This window comes from Vulpes vulpes, chromosome 1 (genome assembly GCF_048418805.1).
Source record: "Vulpes vulpes isolate BD-2025 chromosome 1, VulVul3, whole genome shotgun sequence".
Taxonomy (NCBI): domain Eukaryota; kingdom Metazoa; phylum Chordata; class Mammalia; order Carnivora; family Canidae; genus Vulpes; species Vulpes vulpes.
In genome coordinates this window covers 84471130-84489433 of record NC_132780.1, presented here as the reverse complement: position 1 = coordinate 84489433, position 18304 = coordinate 84471130, and the positions used below count along the sequence as shown (strand labels likewise).

Genomic DNA, 18304 nt, shown 5'->3' with positions numbered 1-18304 from the left:
TTCTCTGGAGTTGACACAAATAGAAAGCCTTGAACAAGAGTGGAAAGGCACACTGTCACTTTCCCCTCTGAAGCAGCTGGGACACATTCTGCTCAGCCAACATGTTCCCAGAGGAATGTGATTTAACTTCCACTTTTCACACAGTAAGAAGCAACACTGGAGACCTGTCGGGAGGGTGATAGCAGCCTGGGAGGAATTTGGATAAGTGTTTTTCACTCCAGTGTTTTCGTGTGACTTGACTTTCATCCCAATTTAGTTACATCTTGACCTGCAAAATGCAGCCAATGTTTGCTTCTCTTCCTTTGGCTTACCTTGATTCCTGATGTGCATATCTCTCCTTTCCCTACTCCCACCCTATGCAGCCTTTCCCCTGCAGCCTACTAATAGACTTTCTCTAGATGTCTACACATGTATTAATTCTGTGTCCCTCAAGTAGGGGCTTTACTTCAGGGAAAATATATTTGGGTCCTTGAAATATATACAAAGAATATTCACCTAAAGCAGCCTAAGAAGCTCCCCACTCCTTTTGCCAGATCTGACTATTTATATATCTGGCAGTTTCTTTAAGAACCCTCTGGTAGTAGAGAAATTAATATGTCTCATTTCTCCCTAGCCTTCTTTCCCTCCCCCCTCCATCCAACCACTGATTTTTATGCATGAGATAATAGACAAGCCTTGGGTGACCTGTTTTTCCCCCCTCCCCCTCCCTCTTTTTTTTCCTTGCGGTAAAATAGTGCTGAAGAAAGAGGGCACTAGTGTACAGCCCAGATCGCATCCTTGCACCGTCTGGATTAGAGCTGAGGCGTCCGCGAACCGAGCGTGGCCCGAGCGGTGTTCTGGCCCGAGGACCGTAGCGCTGTCTACCCGGACTCAGGTACGTCTCAAGTCCAATTCTCCAAGCAGATCCAGGTGAGCAGACACTTCCGGGCGGTGAAACCCACCCACATTGGCAGACACAGTCCCAATCTATGGGATTTCCTCCCGGTCCCAGGGGCATCTTCCGATTATTTATTTCTTTTAGTCTAGCATCCCTGGGAAGTGTCGGGACCCATGGATGCCTGGGTTGTCTTCCTCCTTTTGCCTGGCTCACGTCCTGTGCTCTTGCTCTCCGCCCGCTCCCTTAGTTCCTTTTCGTCCGATTCTCACCTTGAGAAAGGGAGCTGGGAGGAACGAGAGGGAGCCAACTTCAGCCCCACAGGCGGCTGAGATTTGGCGCCTCTGCCCCCGAAGCAAACGGGTTTGAACATACCTGCAGGAGCCCTGGCTCCAAGACGAAGAGAATGAGAATGGAGGGGAGGTGGGAGGCTAGGGGAGGTGTGTGTGTGTGTGTGTGTGTGTGTGTGTGTGTGTGTGTGTGTGTGTAAAGAATGCAGGGAGGAGGGTTAAAAGAGCAAAGTCAGGGATTAGGAGGGGGTCAAAGAATTGCAACTCGCTGATCAAGGCGTCCCCTCCTGGTCCTGCGGGGGAACGTGTTTGCAGCTGGACTGAGCACTGTCCAGGGTTCTGAACGCGGCCAGGCTTGGGCTACCGCTGCCAAGAGCTACACGGAAGCTCCCCTCCGTTCCCTTTCTAGAAATGTGCAAAGCCAAAGGTCCCAATTTAGGCGAGTGCAGGGCCCCCCTCCACCTCGTCCCTCCACCCTCCATCGCGGGAAACAAGTTACCTTATCTGTACCCTTTCTCCCTGAACATCTACAGTAAGCCTGACTTCTCGGATAGGTGTGGGGTGGTGGTGGAGGGGGGAGGGGGTGGGAGACCTACCAAACTCCGACATGCCGAGACTTTACCAGGCGTTGCCTTAGTAACTAACATGGATTTCCTCAACCTGGCAAATTATATTTACTACTCGGTTTGTATGTTGAGGTCTCTTCAACCCCTTGTAGTCAAAGTAAAAGGTACACTCCTTTCTTGTGTTCATCTTGAAGTAATGCTTCCACCTTCATAATGAGTCTCCAAATTTCTTCTGGGAAAAGTTGATCTTTTTCAAATCCGGAAAGTTCTCCTGGGTTAAACGATTTAGCTCCTCCTCCATTTTATTCCCTTCCCCCCCCCCCCCCCCCAAGCCTGTAAGCGTAATGGGTATTTGGGGTCCTGGAAAAGGCCCGCAGCTGGAGGAAGGGGAGGGTCGGCGGGGCTTTGCGCCTCCGGGGACCGCTGAGGGCACTGCGGGCAGGACGCACCGTCCCCCGCCCTGACCATAGCTGCCTCCCAAGCCGATACCTTGATGTGCCGGAATGAAATGGACCGGGCAGCTATTAACATCACTGACCCGGAGTTTTGAAAAAAGGTCCTGTGATAACGGAGCTTCGCTTTTCATCCTTTTTTTGTCGGCAGCGTCCAGCTCACGGCTGCCACCACGACGCCCATTGTACTCGTGACCAGTTTACTTTGATGCACCGGAGCAGAAGGGGGCTCGCATTCCCCTAGAGACGCCTCCAGGACAAGGAGGTGGCCCGGGGGCCCGGGAGGGGCCGGAGGAGGAGAAGCAGGCGGGGTGCCGGCGGCGAGAGGCAGGCAGCGCGCGGCTGGGAGAGGCCGGCGTCGGGCATCTGCCTCGGCTGCGCGCCCCGGAGGCGGCCGGCGGGACCCGCGCGGGGACGCGGCTGGCGGGCTGCGCACCGCGTCCTCGGCACCATGGCCCGGCTGCTCTGGGCTCTTCTCCCGGCGATCCTTCTGGAGGTGTCCCTTCTTCCTCGGGGACCCGGCGGGGGGGTGCCGCTGGCGGAAGCCTCGTCTCAGCGCTCGGTGGCCAGGATGGACGGAGATGTCATCATTGGGGCCCTCTTTTCAGTCCACCACCAGCCCCCGGCCGAGAAGGTGCCCGAGAGGAAGTGTGGAGAGATCAGGGAGCAGTACGGCATCCAGAGGGTGGAGGCCATGTTCCACACGTTGGATAAGATTAACGCGGACCCCGTGCTCCTGCCCAACATCACTCTGGGCAGTGAGATCCGAGACTCCTGCTGGCACTCCTCCGTGGCTCTGGAGCAGAGCATCGAGTTCATCAGGGACTCCCTGATTTCCATTCGAGACGAAAAGGATGGGCTCAACCGGTGCCTGCCTGACGGCCAGTCCCTCCCCTCAGGCAGGACTAAGAAGCCTATTGCGGGGGTGATCGGCCCGGGCTCCAGCTCCGTGGCCATTCAAGTGCAGAACCTGCTCCAGCTCTTCGACATCCCCCAGATTGCATATTCTGCTACGAGCATCGACCTGAGTGACAAAACTTTGTACAAATACTTCCTGAGGGTTGTCCCTTCTGACACTTTGCAAGCAAGGGCAATGCTTGACATAGTCAAACGTTACAATTGGACCTATGTCTCTGCAGTCCACACAGAAGGTAGGCATTGCATTTGGGAAAGAAAGGTACAGAGAAAGGCGAGTCCGTTGCATGATGTGCCATCGTGATCCTAGTATTGTCTGTCTGTTAACAGCATTGTGGGAAACAGACTTCACCCCTTGTCAGTACACACCCACCAAGCCATTGCCTCTTATCCTCGTTCTGTAATAATGGTGTAGGAAAACTGTGTCCCGTGGTGCTTGGGAGATAGGAGGAGCCTATAAGATAGGAACTCTCCATAAACAGTGTCCAGCTGTAATTTCTGGACTCAGATATTTGCCTTCACATTCTGAGTCTGTGTTTGAAAGGCTTGTTTGCCCAAGGTGGTGTACTCCTGTTAAGAGACTGGCTATGATTTTCCAAGCTTAGCAGACTAATCCAATATGAGCAATTAGGAAAACAAATACAAAACCAAAAAAACCAAACAAACAAACATGCTATCCCCTGCATTGGGCTCGAAAGCTTGGTCTTGTCTTGAACAGCTGAAGGTTCTTTGTCTTAATATGGCCCTTCTTTCACATCCAAAGCTCACCTGTGAATGTTGGATTAATGCAGTCATCTCCCTCCATATATCAGAAACTTATTTCAAATTCTAGAGTGTCTGAGATACAATGGAAAAGTAAATAGTTTATTTTATTTTTTTGAAAAGTAAATAGTTTAAACCATTTATTTTCTATTATATATGTTAAAATTGTCCAGATGTCATCACTCCTCCCAAGAATTTTCTTGTTTTTGAGAAATAGCACTGGTGACTTCTTGGATTTGAGTTTTGGTCTAGTCTTTTTCTTCTTACACAGTGACTTTGCTTATTAGAATTTAGTTAGATCCATTACTAATAAAAGGATAGTAGACATTTGTCTTAAAATGGCTTTTAAAAATGAAATAGATTTACTTAAGATTAAAAACATTGATTTTTATGGCTTTACTCACCTAAATTCACAAAGTATTTCTTATAAAGATTTCTTTTACTCTCCTCCTCTGAGAGGGACCTGTATACATTTGGGGATAAAATGAGACTTTTGAGTCAACTACTCTTAACTCTCTTATATGCTTATGTTTCTGAAGAAACCAAGAGCCTGATTTAAGCATTAATGCCTAGAACAGTTCATGTATATATGCTGACATATAGAAGAGAATCTTGAGAATATTGCTGCATTCATATTTCTTACTATCAAATTATTGAAAAAAAAAAGGCCAAGAAAGAAAGGTATGACTTCATATTCTTTTAACAGTTACACAATATTCAGTTACTGGTGTGAAGTCTGATTTTAGAAATAAAGAAGCATTCTTACTGAAGTGGTTATATGGTGATTGTTAATGAAAACCAATGATTTAATATTATAAAGGGAGCAGAGCTTTCAGGACAAACAAAAATAATGTAGAATAATACATAATAATTTCAGAGTTTGCTTTTGGGAAAAAAAAAACTTTCTGCTGCAATATTGTGACTTCTAACAACCGACTCATGTTTCTGAATCTTGATTTTTAATAATGAATGGCATATCCCTTTTCCAACAAAAATCTCATATAACTTTTTAAAGACACACTTTTAGGTTCAAATGTTAATTTCATGCATATTGATGTCTACTGTTAATTTCCTATACTTTAATGCTTAATATAGTTTTCTCTAGTGTTTAGGCAGAACAACTTGAAAGCATAAATTCAAGATGTGTTAGTTATCAGCATTAGATCTTTCTAAAAGGGAACAGTGAAATCTAGATGGGATGTGACATATATTAAATAATTCTCTCCATTAAGCTAGGTTTAATTGCTTATAGAGATGAGAGATACAAATTCCTCTATCTAGAAGTAATACTTCATACTTTTATACACTAGTTTTATTTTCCATGTTTTAATATAATATTTATTTATTTTGGAACAGAGAAGAGTAGAGAGAAGATAAACTTCAATTTGTTTTCCAGTTCCATCATTTTGCTTAAAAATAATTGCTAATAGTGAGTTGCTTTCTGACAAGTAGAACTATGTTTTTGGAAAATTAATTGGACTTGTATTTGCCAATTTTGTTCAGGAAGGACTCACATTAAAATTTCACCCTTATATTACTTTGAATTACTTTATTTCCTTTTTGCCTTCTGACTGATGTGTGTGGCAGAGATAATGTCTCCATGGTATTATAGTAGTTGACTCCAGACTACATTGTGTTCATAGAACAGCAATAGAGCTAACTTTGGTGTCTATTACCAAGAGTTTACACCATTCACCTTGCCTTTTTTATATGGCCTTACTCTAAAGGAGAATTTGTTTCTTTTATTAGACATAATATCTGTGGAAACTAAATTGATTTTATTTTCTTCTATCTGCAAAGAAAGATAACAGTATCTTCTGTATAAGCTCCAACTGAAAATTCATTTTTCCTAAGGTTCTGCCCTCCTGCTCATCTCAGGGACTCATGGTGTACTGGCCTGCAGGCATTTTCTTGCATCATTTAGTAATTTTCCTGCCTTCAGACTGATGGGGTCACCAACTGGTGACAGTTCCTTGTCAAAAAGAAGCTAAGACCACATATCGGTGGTGTCTCTGCCATCTGGGCACTATTCAGGAAAGAGGCCAGTTTGGATATTAGCAATTTGGAGCTTAGAAATTCTGGAACCTCCAGTGACCTTCACCTCTCCTTTCCAAATTAGCCAATTTATCATCTTTTTTTTTTTTTAATTAGAAGTTAGGCTAGTACAGTTAATAATCAAAAGTACCAAGTGACTAGGCTGGTGTATCTTCATTTCCATGGTTAATTTTGATGGACTTTACAATCACAGTTGGGGCATCCTGTTATTTGAATACCCCAATTGTTTTTATATCCTTTTATTATTTTATTTTATATTGCAGTTAAGCCTGGAGATATTTTCTGTTTGTTGTTTGTTTTTTAATCTAGCTAGAATTCTGTTGTTATAGTTTTTTATGTGCTTTTCAGTCTTCTCCCACATAATTTGTGCCACACTTATCCTCTGGCCATGACAGCTGTCAGTTTCCCTGACTCAAAAGAATTGGTGTACATGTGGTTACCTGCAGTGGGCTCTCCAGAAAACTTCCAGGATTGGTTCTTGAGGAGAATATTGAGGTAGGATGGGTACTGAATGATTGAGCTTTATTCACAAGTAAAAATTGAGTGGATTTTGGAGCAAGCTGCTCACCTGAAGTATGTGTCTTTAAATATGCTAAGCATAAAATACAAAAATAGCCTACTTCTGTGAAGAATATCTTGGCCAAGGACACTGAATTTCATCCTTGGAATGAAATGCAGATTCCCCATCAAGAATGAAACTTATTTCAAAAAGTTATAGAAAGCAATACTTTAAAATACTCCTAGTTGATTACGTTAAGAGCATTGAGCAAGTCCAATAAAGAATATTCCCTGAATTTGTAGCTTCAAAAAAATTTTTTTTGATTGGATACATTTTCACTTGTGTTAAGCCTTTCTCTGTCAGTGTTTTGTCTTATAGGGTCAGGTGAGTATTGTTATGATAAAGAATTTAATTATGCTCCTATACAGTACTCTTCACTGTAAGGTGCTTTTTTGTTAACAGTTACATTTTCATTGTAGTGCACCTTTTTTTGATGCTTACATTTTATGTGAAATTGCCCTTTTTGGGAGCTTTCAAAATTTCATCCTTTACTTATTAGAAGCCTTTTTTTCTATTTGATATAAAACATACTCTAAAAGTCTAATGACATCAGATGAAAATCCTCCAGGGTCAGTGAACTATTACTTTAGCTACTGAAGGTACATATAAGAATTTTATTTCTACTAAATACCATATTTTATACCTATGCACCAGCAACTTTTTTCATATTTTTCTTATCTTGATTTCAAACTATTTCACAATAAGTTACTTTAATAAATTGCTCTATTTTTGTCACAAAATAAGCCATGGGAGTGTCTTCAAAGATTATTTAGGTCAACCAACTAAAGATGATTAAAGCACCACTATCTTTGCCAAAAAGTAGTTCCCATATGCTCTGAGTTTCCTATTTGTGATTAGGATTTCTAGTGAGAGTGGGAGAATATAGGACTTAAATTCAGAAGCAGAATTTCACCTATTAGTCAGCTTTTGTATATAATGATTCGACTCCCTGAAATTTCCACTAATTCTCCATCAACCACTGGGAATCATCCAAAAACAACTTAAATTCCTGTTCCATGTGATATTTGTCATCACTAAATTCTCTGTCCTTTATGCTATACCTCACCAGTTCTCTCACCGATTTATTTGAGTTTTTAATTCCTGCATCATCACAGACAACTCGAGTAGGTCTTAGATAAGTTATTATCCAGAAGTCTTTTAAAAGATATGTACTACTGCTGGGTCATATGTCCTACTTTTTATGCTTGGGAAGTTATTCATATTGATATTGTTATTTTTTTCAGAGTAGGACTTTGTTTTTTATTTCCTTTTAAATGTAAAATTATTAGCTTAAATCTACCTTATCAGTAAGTTCTGGGATTTGATTCTTTAATTCATTTTAACATCATCTTAGGATCAGCTTTATGTCCTTTAGGATTTAATTATATACATCGAAACTAAGTAAAAAAGGGTCAAGCATAAAATCCTATCGCTCATCACCAGCAAATTACTTCCTGTCTAACTCTGGTGGTCACTCAGCCTTTATGAATTTCCTTGACAGTATGCTTTTCCAATATGCACCATACCACTTTATAGAGAAATATATCAATATAGGTGATTTAAATGAAAAGCCATCAGATATTCAACTCTAATTGAAGATTTACTATACCAAAAGGTGTATATAAAAAATTTGAAGACCTGGTCTCAGTTATTAAGTACTTTACACTATAAAAGAGGTACAGTTTGAACACATGTAAAACAAGTAAAAGATACATGTAGACATTTAGATACATGAGCTTATACGTGTTTAGGGAACATTAAAGAAAATATTGGTGACTGTAATTAGCTAGAAAAACATCCAGAGAAAAGAATTTTGTTTAACATTACATTTGCAAAAGTTAGAAGCAATAGTAAGAATGTCCCTATAGGGGATAAAGTAAGTAGGTTAACTTGGCTGGAGTGGAGAGTGTGATCCAAGAACTAATAATAAAGATAGCAACTCAAATGTGGTTTCCTATATTCTGTGACTCTGTGACTGTTTATTGATATAAGGATAAAAAGTGGAGAATCTTGAAGCACGTGCCAAAGAGTTTTGGTTTCAAGAAAGATATGCCCAAGTAGAGTTTGATGTGATTCAAAGATAATTAACATGAATTTTACTGAAACATATAAAGGAGATCTATTAAATGGAAGGGGGAAACTATGAAAATGTTAGTTGCATGGAATTCTATGTACTAGGCTGTTGAAATAGCTGGGAACAATAAAAGGTGTTCCTTTGTCAGGGACAAGGAGGATTTTGAACTGTTTTTTGTCTTGCAATCATGGAGAATTTTGACGTAATTTACAGGCATGACATGAGTAGTTTTTAAAACCATGATTCTTTAGGTTTAAACAGCATGAACTAAGATTTAATATATTTAATTCAATGTGTACTTTAGCTAAAGGCACACACATTATTAGCAAGCATTGGTGTATAGACAAAAATAAAGCCAGGGATAGTTATGAAGTATTCTACTTATGATTTAAAAAAAAAAGTGTTCACATCCAAATAAAACCTTATTCATTCAGAACCTTGATTCTCTAGCTGACTTACCTGGTTACTTGAGAGTTGGCTTCTTTAAACTCCAACTTTTTACATTTTAAAAATTGAATTGTAGCTTATATACATTATTCTACTAGTTTCAGGTGTGCAATATAGTTATTTGATGTTTTCATACATTATTAAGTGATAATCTCCATAGGGCTAGTTATCCTCTATCACTATGCAAAGTTACTATAATATTATTTGTTGTATTCCCTATGCTGTACTTTACTTCTTAAACACTTTACAAGGTGAACTTTGCAAACTATACCATACAGTCTTCTGACTTTTAAAAAAAGAGTGCTAGATTTATAGATCTTTCTAAAAATATACAAAGTAATCATTATGATTATCGTTACATGTGCTGGGATACAGTGGTAATTTTGAAGCCTGTTGAAAAACATAAGGGCATTTATTCCTACTGAATATGGCACCAGATCGCTATACTTTTGAGTTTCTATATTTGTTATTTTTTCCTATATTTCTAGACCATTAAAGGAAACCATTTGTAACCATATTAAACCATTTTGTAAGTTATTTCATCAGTATTTAGCAAATAGCTACCATGTGCAAAGGATCAAGGAGAAATACAAGGATAAAAAGAAAGAGACATCTTCATTATTTTGAGACAGCCAGAACTCTTCTCCATTCCTCTGTGCCACCAATCACCCTGTCACTTCATTACCTTTGGAACAAATAGTTGGCCTGCATGGGGTAGATGGGGATGGCAATTCCTCTTTTATGTTTCTATCATGTTGTTTGGCAGTTGCCATTTCTCTTCAGGCACTACAATTTTTCTCCTCGTGATCTATGGTGCTAATATACAATGACTGGTGGATTTATAGATGACTTTCCTGGTAATGGCTACAGTGGTATCATCATGGAGAGATTTGTCAGAAGCCATATATTCAGCATGCCCCATCATAAGACCACAGAGGGCTGGGAAATCACAGTGGAGGATGGAATAGTTTATTGAGCACCTACCACCACAAGAAAAACAACTCACAGTTCATGTGTTCTGATATTAGATTGGAAGCAACATTTCAGTGGGAGAAGGTTTTAGAGAGGCTATGCTTGCAAAACAGAATCAGGCTGAGACATAAAGCCAAAAGGATGTGGCTGCCTTATCCATCAAAGAGCTATCATTAAAATTTTTATGTAGGAATATTTATGTAATTAATGTGTCCAAATTTATTTATTCTATTTGCTTTTCATGCCTAGTTGTTCTCTATGACTGTCCATATAACATTTGAGATCTGAATTTATAAGAAAAATTATAATTTTAAGACCCTTCAGTCTCATGGGAAGTTTTGCTTTCTTAGACTTTGAAGCATTGTTGTACCAAATATGGTGTTAATGTTTTCGTGAAGAGAATTTATTGGTTTAGGTAGAAATTCTCATTTATCAATTTTAGAATTATCTAATCTGGTCACTTCATGGCCAGGAAATTGAAGATTCAAGGTAATTATCTAAATGATTCAGATAAAAGCTTAAATTAGCAACTAGAGTACAAAAAGTTTTGGGGGAGAAATTTTTAAATTACCAAGTAATTTATTTTGTGTTCTAATGAAGACATGGTCATTTATACACTGGTAAGCACATATGTCTATTATGTGTCAGACACTGGTGTTGGTACTAAGAATACATAAATTAAAGGAATTATAATTATTATTATTGCTATTACTATTATTATCCTCAGGGGTCCCATAGTTTGTCAGAAGAGACATACATATATACGCAAAAAGTTAATCATTTGAAAAAATAAATACACAAAAGACTATGGGAAATACCATATGTTCATTTCAGTTTTATTTGCAAAGTGGGAATGATCACTACTATATTATTTACCTCATAACAGTGTTTCAGAGAAAAAGGAGATGGTATATACAACTAACTTTTACCTGCTTTTGGTTAAACTGCCACCAAAGGGACAGATTCTTAAGACATTGGCCCTTGTTAGCTGATAAATATTGAGCAAATCCATGAAATCAGGTAATCAGGTATAGATTTATGACCCAAAATCTGGTAACAGGAGACAAAAATGAAACTCATGGTTAAAAGTGCAGCATGTTCTGTAGATTTTAAGAATCCTTCTCATGCTACAAATAAGAAAACAAATGCTGAGGAAAATAACATGACTTGCTCAAGACCATATTTGTTAATAACAAAGCCAAGACTAATTCAATTTTGTGTTAGATACTTTTTTGAACCAAAGCTCATTTGTTTGTTTGATTGATTGTTTTTAAACAGCATGGATCACCTTCATACATTCCTCTCTCCTGTGAGGTTTATATCATTCAGTCATGCTACATTCCTCCCAACTTTGCTGCTGTCATTTAGCACCTTCCAGGAGACTCTTCTGTCACTGACAACTCATTCTTACTGCTGATAGTCCTTTCAATATTGACTCTTGCCATACTTCTGGTCGGTTCCAATATTCATGTGTGAGACTCATTGATATCTAACCTCTTAGTTCAGTGACACCAACTTTGTCTCTTTTCCCTTCACTTCAGCAACTCACTTACTCTGACTATGCTCTGGCACTTTGATATGACCAAGAACTGTTCTATCTCTGACCTCTTAAATATCAGGAAGCCTCTGAACAATAGAAGCCTCTTCTTTTCAACTTTTCTTGCTCCCAACTTACCTGATCTTCACATTTCTCTGGAAATCTTGGATAAAGCCATTTTCTTACTTGATCTGATTTCTTCCTTGGATCTATGTAGCTCTACCTCCATATTTGTGCTTGTTACCATCTAATAAGAAAACTCCTTTCTTAGAGAAAATGAACTTTCAACTTTAGATGTACATTCCATATGAAACTCTAGGTGAGGCTTCATTTTTTCCCCATCCCCCTCAGTACAGAAAAATAAAGATCAGAAAGGAGACCCTTATTAATGAAAGAAAAAAGAATTCCGTCCCTGTGCAGGCTGTGGTCAAGAGTGGGAGATAACACTTACTCAGATGTCTTTATGGTACCATCTCTATAGCAAGTGATCAGGGGTTGTGTATAGTACAGTACAGAAGGATGAGAAGATTTAAAAAGGATACCTAGAGCTGGATTCCAGGGATCAGGGATAGGATGGGCCCAATGCGTTCACAGAACTAGCCATGCTTAGAGAGCCATCAGGATAAAATGTATAAAAACAATCCCTTAAGTCTATTGTGCAGATGAAATAGAGCTAGATAAATATGAGATATTATTATTGTTGTCAGGCTATCCCAATCTTTTTTTAAAATTTTTTTTAGTTTTATTTATTTATTCATTCAGAGAGAGCAAGAGAGAGGCAGAGATACAGGCAGAGGGAGAAGCAGGCTCCATGCAGGGAGCCCGATGTGGGACTGGATTCCAGGTCTCCAGGATCACACCCCGGGCTGCAGGCGGCGCTAAACCGCTGCGCCACCGGGGCTGCCCAGGCTATCCCAATCTTAAATAAGCAGATGTCCTTAATTTAAGTGAGCGGGTATGAAGTAAATATAAGAATGTCCTAGAATGAAGGTGCGCAAATAAAGGGAGAAGAGGTATCTCTTGTTGATTTGCTAATTTTGAGCAGCACAGTCGGCTTGGCATATTCTTCCTACATAACAGTTACATCCATAGCATGTGGCCTTAGATGAAGGCTTTTCTTTAGAATTGGATAGATTATTCTGTAGTTATGTTGAATACTTTGAGGGCAGTTTCCTCTGTTATCTGTGATCCTCTGGCACATTTTATAACTTGTATATTATAAAAGGCTGAACAAAAAAGATCAATAAACAAATTGTGAATAGTATGTTGAAGAGGAGAAACTGTTTACAATGAATTTAAAATGTGATATGAGGCTATTCAAACAGGGAAACAAACAAACGATATCCCCTATTCCTGGATAAATAAATATACTGTATTATTTTCAATTTTTGGTCAACAGATACAACTCTGTTGGTAAAGAAGAAGATGTGTTCAGGTGTCTGTCATAATTAAACAGATGTTTAGTGAGCACTTTCTCTGAGTCAGGCTCTCTGCTATTGTCCTTGATGATCAGAGCTAAACTATAATTCCTCTACCAAGAAGTTCATGTGGTGGTTACCATTCAGTTTGATAAATGCAACCATAGGAGTAGGTGTGAATGGAGAAGTTACGGAAAACTGTCACTACCTTTCTCTGGGCCAGAGAAAGAAGTGAGCATAACCTCATACCTTCCAAAGCAGGTAACACTGAAATTTACCCCATTAGAGGACAAAGACGAGTGAATATGAGCAAAAGTATTGATGTAGAAAACAAAGTATGCTCAGGGAACTTAAACATATTATGAATTCTGGAATATATGGTCAGGGAAAAGGAATGAGGAAAGATCAAGCTGAAAACGGAGGAAAGGCCCATGTCATGAAGGCACAGGCTTACCATGCCAAGAAATATAGATTCTATTTTGTAAACATGGTGAGCCAGTGAAGGAGGGACCCCGATGAGGGATTTGATCCCAGGACCCCCAGATCACCACCTGAGCTGAAGGCAGATTCTCAACCACTGAGCCACCTAGGTGTCTGGCCAGTGAAGGATTTTAAACAGAAAGGAAACACAATCAGATTTATATTTTGAAAAGGGTAACCTGAAAATTTTGGAGAGGACAGATTTAGAAAAGAAGTCAGACTAGAAATTGGGACACAAGTTGGTACGCTATTGATAGTTGGGAAAGTGGTGGAGAAGAAGCAAATTTAATCAATTTAGTCAAAAAAAGGTAAGAGCTTTACTAAAGGAAATGTCAATGGAGATACAAAGGAGAATGGATTTCACAGAAGTTTAGTAGGGAGATTAGGATTTACCAACTGGTTATGAAGATCAAGGAGGGGAAATCAATAATGACTCCCAGGTTTCCATTTTGTACGAAATAGGAAGAAACAAGGAAGGACAGATTGGGAAAATGTGAGTTTTAGAGTAGTTGAATTTGAGGTATCTATGGGAGCAGAAAGTTGAGAGAGCCCTTAAGTGAAAGATCTGGAAAGGATGGTAGATTTGTGATTTGTCAGCAATAGCTATGGTTAAAGCCACAAAAGTGGATGAGATCACCAAGGAAGAGGATGTAGAGTGAAAAGAGGAACAAGTTAAGGGCAGAGCTTTGAGGAAGGTGAAAATGAGAAAGAGGCTCCAGAAGAAGGATAGAGAAAACAAGGAAATTAGAAGGAGAAAGGGGAAGAAGAATCAGGAAAGAACCAAAGTCATGGCAGCCAAGGGAGGAGAGATTTTCAGGAAGAGAACAATGACAACACAGAGCTGACAGGGAAGGGAGAGGTACAGAAACGGTGCTCTGTACCAGTAGCCTCCATTTCCTCCTAGCTTCTGCCTCCCCAGGAATCTCTCTCTCTCTTTTTTAAAACTCTGAATACTTTAGGGACGCCTCAGTGGCTCAGTAGTTGTGTGTCTGCCTTTGGCTCAGGGTGTGATCCGGGAGTCCCAGATTGAGTCCCGTATAGGGCTCCTGGCAGGGAGCCTGCTTCTCCCTCTGCCTGTGTCTCTGCCTCTCTCTCTGTGTCTCTCATGAATAAATAAATAAATAGAAAATTTTAAACAAAAAACAAACAAACAAAAAAACCTCTGAATACTTTACTGTGTATTTTCTACAAACAAGAATACTCTTATACTTGACCAAAATACAACCATCAGAACCAGGAGATTAACAGTGACACATGACTACCATTTAACTCTCAGAGCCCATTTGATTTTACTTAGTGTCCCAATAAAGTCTTTCATAGCAACAGGATCTAGTATAGAATTAGTCATCTCTGAATAGTTCCTCAGTCTTTTCTTGACTTCATGATCCTGACAGTTTTGCAGATAACAAATCCAGTTGTTTTACAGAATGCCCTTTAGTTTTGGTTTACTGATGTTTCCTCATTATTAGATTTAAGTTACACATCTTTGCTAGGAATATTCCAGAAGTCATGCTGCATTCCTGTCACTGCACTGCTAAAAGGTATATAACTTTAAATATTTTTTTTTTTTGTTTATTCATGAGAGACACACAGAAAGAGGCGAGACATAGGCAGAGGGAGAAGTAGGCTCCATGCAGGGAGCCCAATGCCAGACTCTATCTCAGGACCCTGGGATCATGACCTGAGCCAAAAGCAGATGCTCAACCACTGAACTACCCAGGTGGCCCTGAAAAGTATATAATTTAAATTTGTCCCATTACTGATGATGTTAATTTTGATCACCAGATGAATACTGTACATCTCAGACTTCTCCACTGTAAAGTTACTCCTCTCTTCTGTGTAATTAATGAATATTTTATGGGAAGTTGCTTTGAAACTCTATAAATATCCTATTAATCATAAAATTTTTGATTTACTCATGAATTTATTTATGTGAATATGAACTTATGAATTCCTATTTTATTCAGTGCATTTTAATCTACTCTTATTTACTATCATTATTTATTTTTGTTCTAAATTGTCAAGCTGGCTTTTGTGTTCTTTTGATATGTACAATCATTCTCTGAAAACTCCCTTATTTTCTGGACAAAAAGGTTTTTTTCAGGTTCATCTTTTACTTTTTCTTTTTAATTTGAGTATAGTAGACACACAATATTACATTAATTTCAGGTGTACAACACAGTGATTCAATATTCCTATGTGTTATGCTATGCTCACCACAAGTGGAGCTGCCATCTGTTACCACATAATGCTACTACAATACCATGGACTATATTCCCTATGCTGTATGTTTTATTCCCAAGGCTTATTCAAGGATCTCTTCATTTCTAAACCCATTGGAAGGGCAGAGGCCAGGAGAAAGTAGAGGCTGCAGGTGTATAGCATTGTTTCTAGAGACTGAGAAAAGAAGGTGAGAGAGGACTGTAGCTAGACAGAGATGCACTTCTAAGCGGAAACATTTTCTAGGATGAGGAAGACTTGAGCAGTTTTAAGAGATGATGGAAGAGAGTGGTAGAAAGGAACTTTAAAGATAATTGAAGAAGCAGAGTTGCTGAGGAGGCAAGAACAAATCGTGGCCAGGCCACATTGAATCAGAAAAGGCTTTCTTCTGAGTGGTGATATAGTTAAGTTTGGGAAAGAGGAGAAAATAAATAATATTTAGATGCCTTTATTTTCTTAACTATTCTTTGAGGGGGAAGGAAAGGGAAAAGGAGCATTTCAAATACAAACAGGTCAAAATTTTAGAGGACTCAACTGAAATTGGAAACCATGTATTTCTAGTAGTGTGAGTTCATATTGTTTTGATATTCTCTCCAGAAGTGTACAGTCCCCAGGTTCATGCAAGGAGTCCCAGCTTTCTCAGTACCTTGTTAACTTGGCCACCTGCTGGCCCAATGTCTAAAACACGAGAGTATTTTTTTGTTGTTGTTAAAGATTTTTTTATTTATTCATGAGAGAGAGAGAGGCAGAGACACAGACAGAGGGAGAAGCAGATTCCCTGTGGAGAGCCCAATGTGGGACTCATCCCTGGGGCCAGGATCACACCCTGAGCCAAAGGCAGACGCTCAACTGCTGAGCCACCCAGGGGTCCCAACACTACAATATTTCTTTAGTTAATTACATAAGATACTGAGTGCTCACCAAAAATTTTATCCTAGAATTATCCTTTGTCCAGCTTGTGTCACAAGGCCAGATGAAGGAATTTATATTTAAGAATATCATCTATGAGATCATTATCAACCATTTTGCCTAAAATTAACTTTCCATAAGACTACATACCTGATTTGTTTATTCTTTCGGAGAATTGCCTTTTCTAAATTACATTTTTATACTGTCCTTTTTCATTTCTTAAAGGTCAGAACAAGCATTGGAAGTGTAAATAATTTTCAAGATTTTTTTTTTGAAGGTGTTCCTTAGTATGTTGTTCAATGTGCCTTGTATAAAGTCCATTGTTAACAATTCTTTTTAGATTTTATTTATTTATTTATTTATTTATTTATTTATTTATTTATTTATTAAAGATTTTTTTTACTTATTCATGAGAGACATAGGCAGAGGAGAAGCAGGCTTCCCGAGAGAAGCTTGATATGGGGCTTGATCCCAGGACTCCAGGACCACGATGTGAACCAAAGGCAGATGCTCAACCACTGAGCCACCCAGGTGCCCCTCTTTTTAGAAGCCCCTCTTTTTAGATTTTAAAACCATGAAATTATTTATCCCTCTTGAAGAACTGATATGTTTTGCTTAATTGGTATTGAGGGTATTGTGTTTTGTATTTTTCTCTTTGCCTACCAGGAAGCTCAAAGCTAAATTTGATGGTACAATACATAGATATCAGCTTCTTCTGCCTTACTTCAACGCATTATTTTATACTTTTTATAATTGTGTCATGCGTCCACTCCATTTTAAGAAGAGTAAGAATATTAATATATGTGTAATTGGAAGTGACCCAAATAGGTATAGATCCTTTTTGAAGTTTCTGTATGTTATAAAGCAGAGGGTAATGGCAGGCTGAGAGGTTTTTAAGTGTGGAGGAGGGAGATTTTGTGTTACACCTGCAGTTGAAGATGGAAGAAAAATTTAGGGGCACCTGGATGGCTTAGTTGGTTAAGTGTCTGCCTTTGGCTCAGGTCATGATCTCAGGGTCCTGGGATCAAGGCCCAGGGCCAGCTCCCAGCTCAGCGGGGAGCCTACTTCTCCCTTTCCCTCTACCTCTCCCCACAGCTCATATTCTATCTTGCAAATAAATTAATTAATTAATAAAATCTTTAAAAAAAAAAGAAAGAAAGAAAAATTTGCTTCATATTTAGTGTGACAGGAGATTCTTGAACATTGATGGTATACCAGAGGAGAATCACACTCCTTTACATTAGTGAAAAAACCTTCCTCGGCTCATAGATGCTTTGCCATGGCTGTCTTTTCCTTCTTTAGTATATGCTAGAGTCTGCTACGTAGCTGTGCCAGGATATTTTGCCCAGCTTTGGCAGGGTGTATGTGTGGGTGAAGCATTCTCGTTTCCGTGGTCAACACTGAGCAGGGCTACTGTGCGTCTGTGAATTTCTAACATCCTCCTTTCCTGTTCTTCCCTCTTTTTATCCTTAGGGGAAAAATAAATCTGTTTGTAAAGTGACTGTTTAGTGACAAATGGAGAGAGAGCTTACTTTCTACCCACTGCCTAGCTTTTCCTGGTATTGTTATCATGTGCCTTCCAGACTCTAATTGCCTGGGAAAGTAAGCTTGATATAGGATGAGACACCTGCAACACATCCTATGTTCCTTACTCTTGTTAGTAAAGATGGTTGTAAAATCACAGAGACTAGAGGGAGGTCGCACACACTGATATGTGTGATGGATGACTTACCTTTTGTTTTCGGCTAGAAATGCCAGATTTGAACAGTGAAAA

General features: G+C 39.3%; 1 protein-coding gene across 5 annotated transcripts in view; it reads left to right on the top strand.

Annotated features, from left to right (window-relative positions):
- The first annotated feature begins 790 nt into the window (after window positions 1-790).
- Window positions 791-18304, top strand: part of GRM1 (glutamate metabotropic receptor 1) — a 396100-nt gene continuing 378586 nt past the window's right edge. For 4 of the 5 annotated variants that reach the window (XM_072718885.1, XM_025997970.2, XM_025997973.2 and 1 more), the window contains exons 1-2: window positions 791-874; window positions 2334-3333. In XM_072718885.1, coding sequence (XP_072574986.1) covers window positions 2634-3333 — 700 coding nt within the window. In that variant the 5' untranslated portion in view covers window positions 791-874; window positions 2334-2633. Of the gene's footprint in view, window positions 875-2332; window positions 3334-18304 lie in introns of those variants that run through there. The other variant, XM_025997971.2, reaches the window with a different exon arrangement.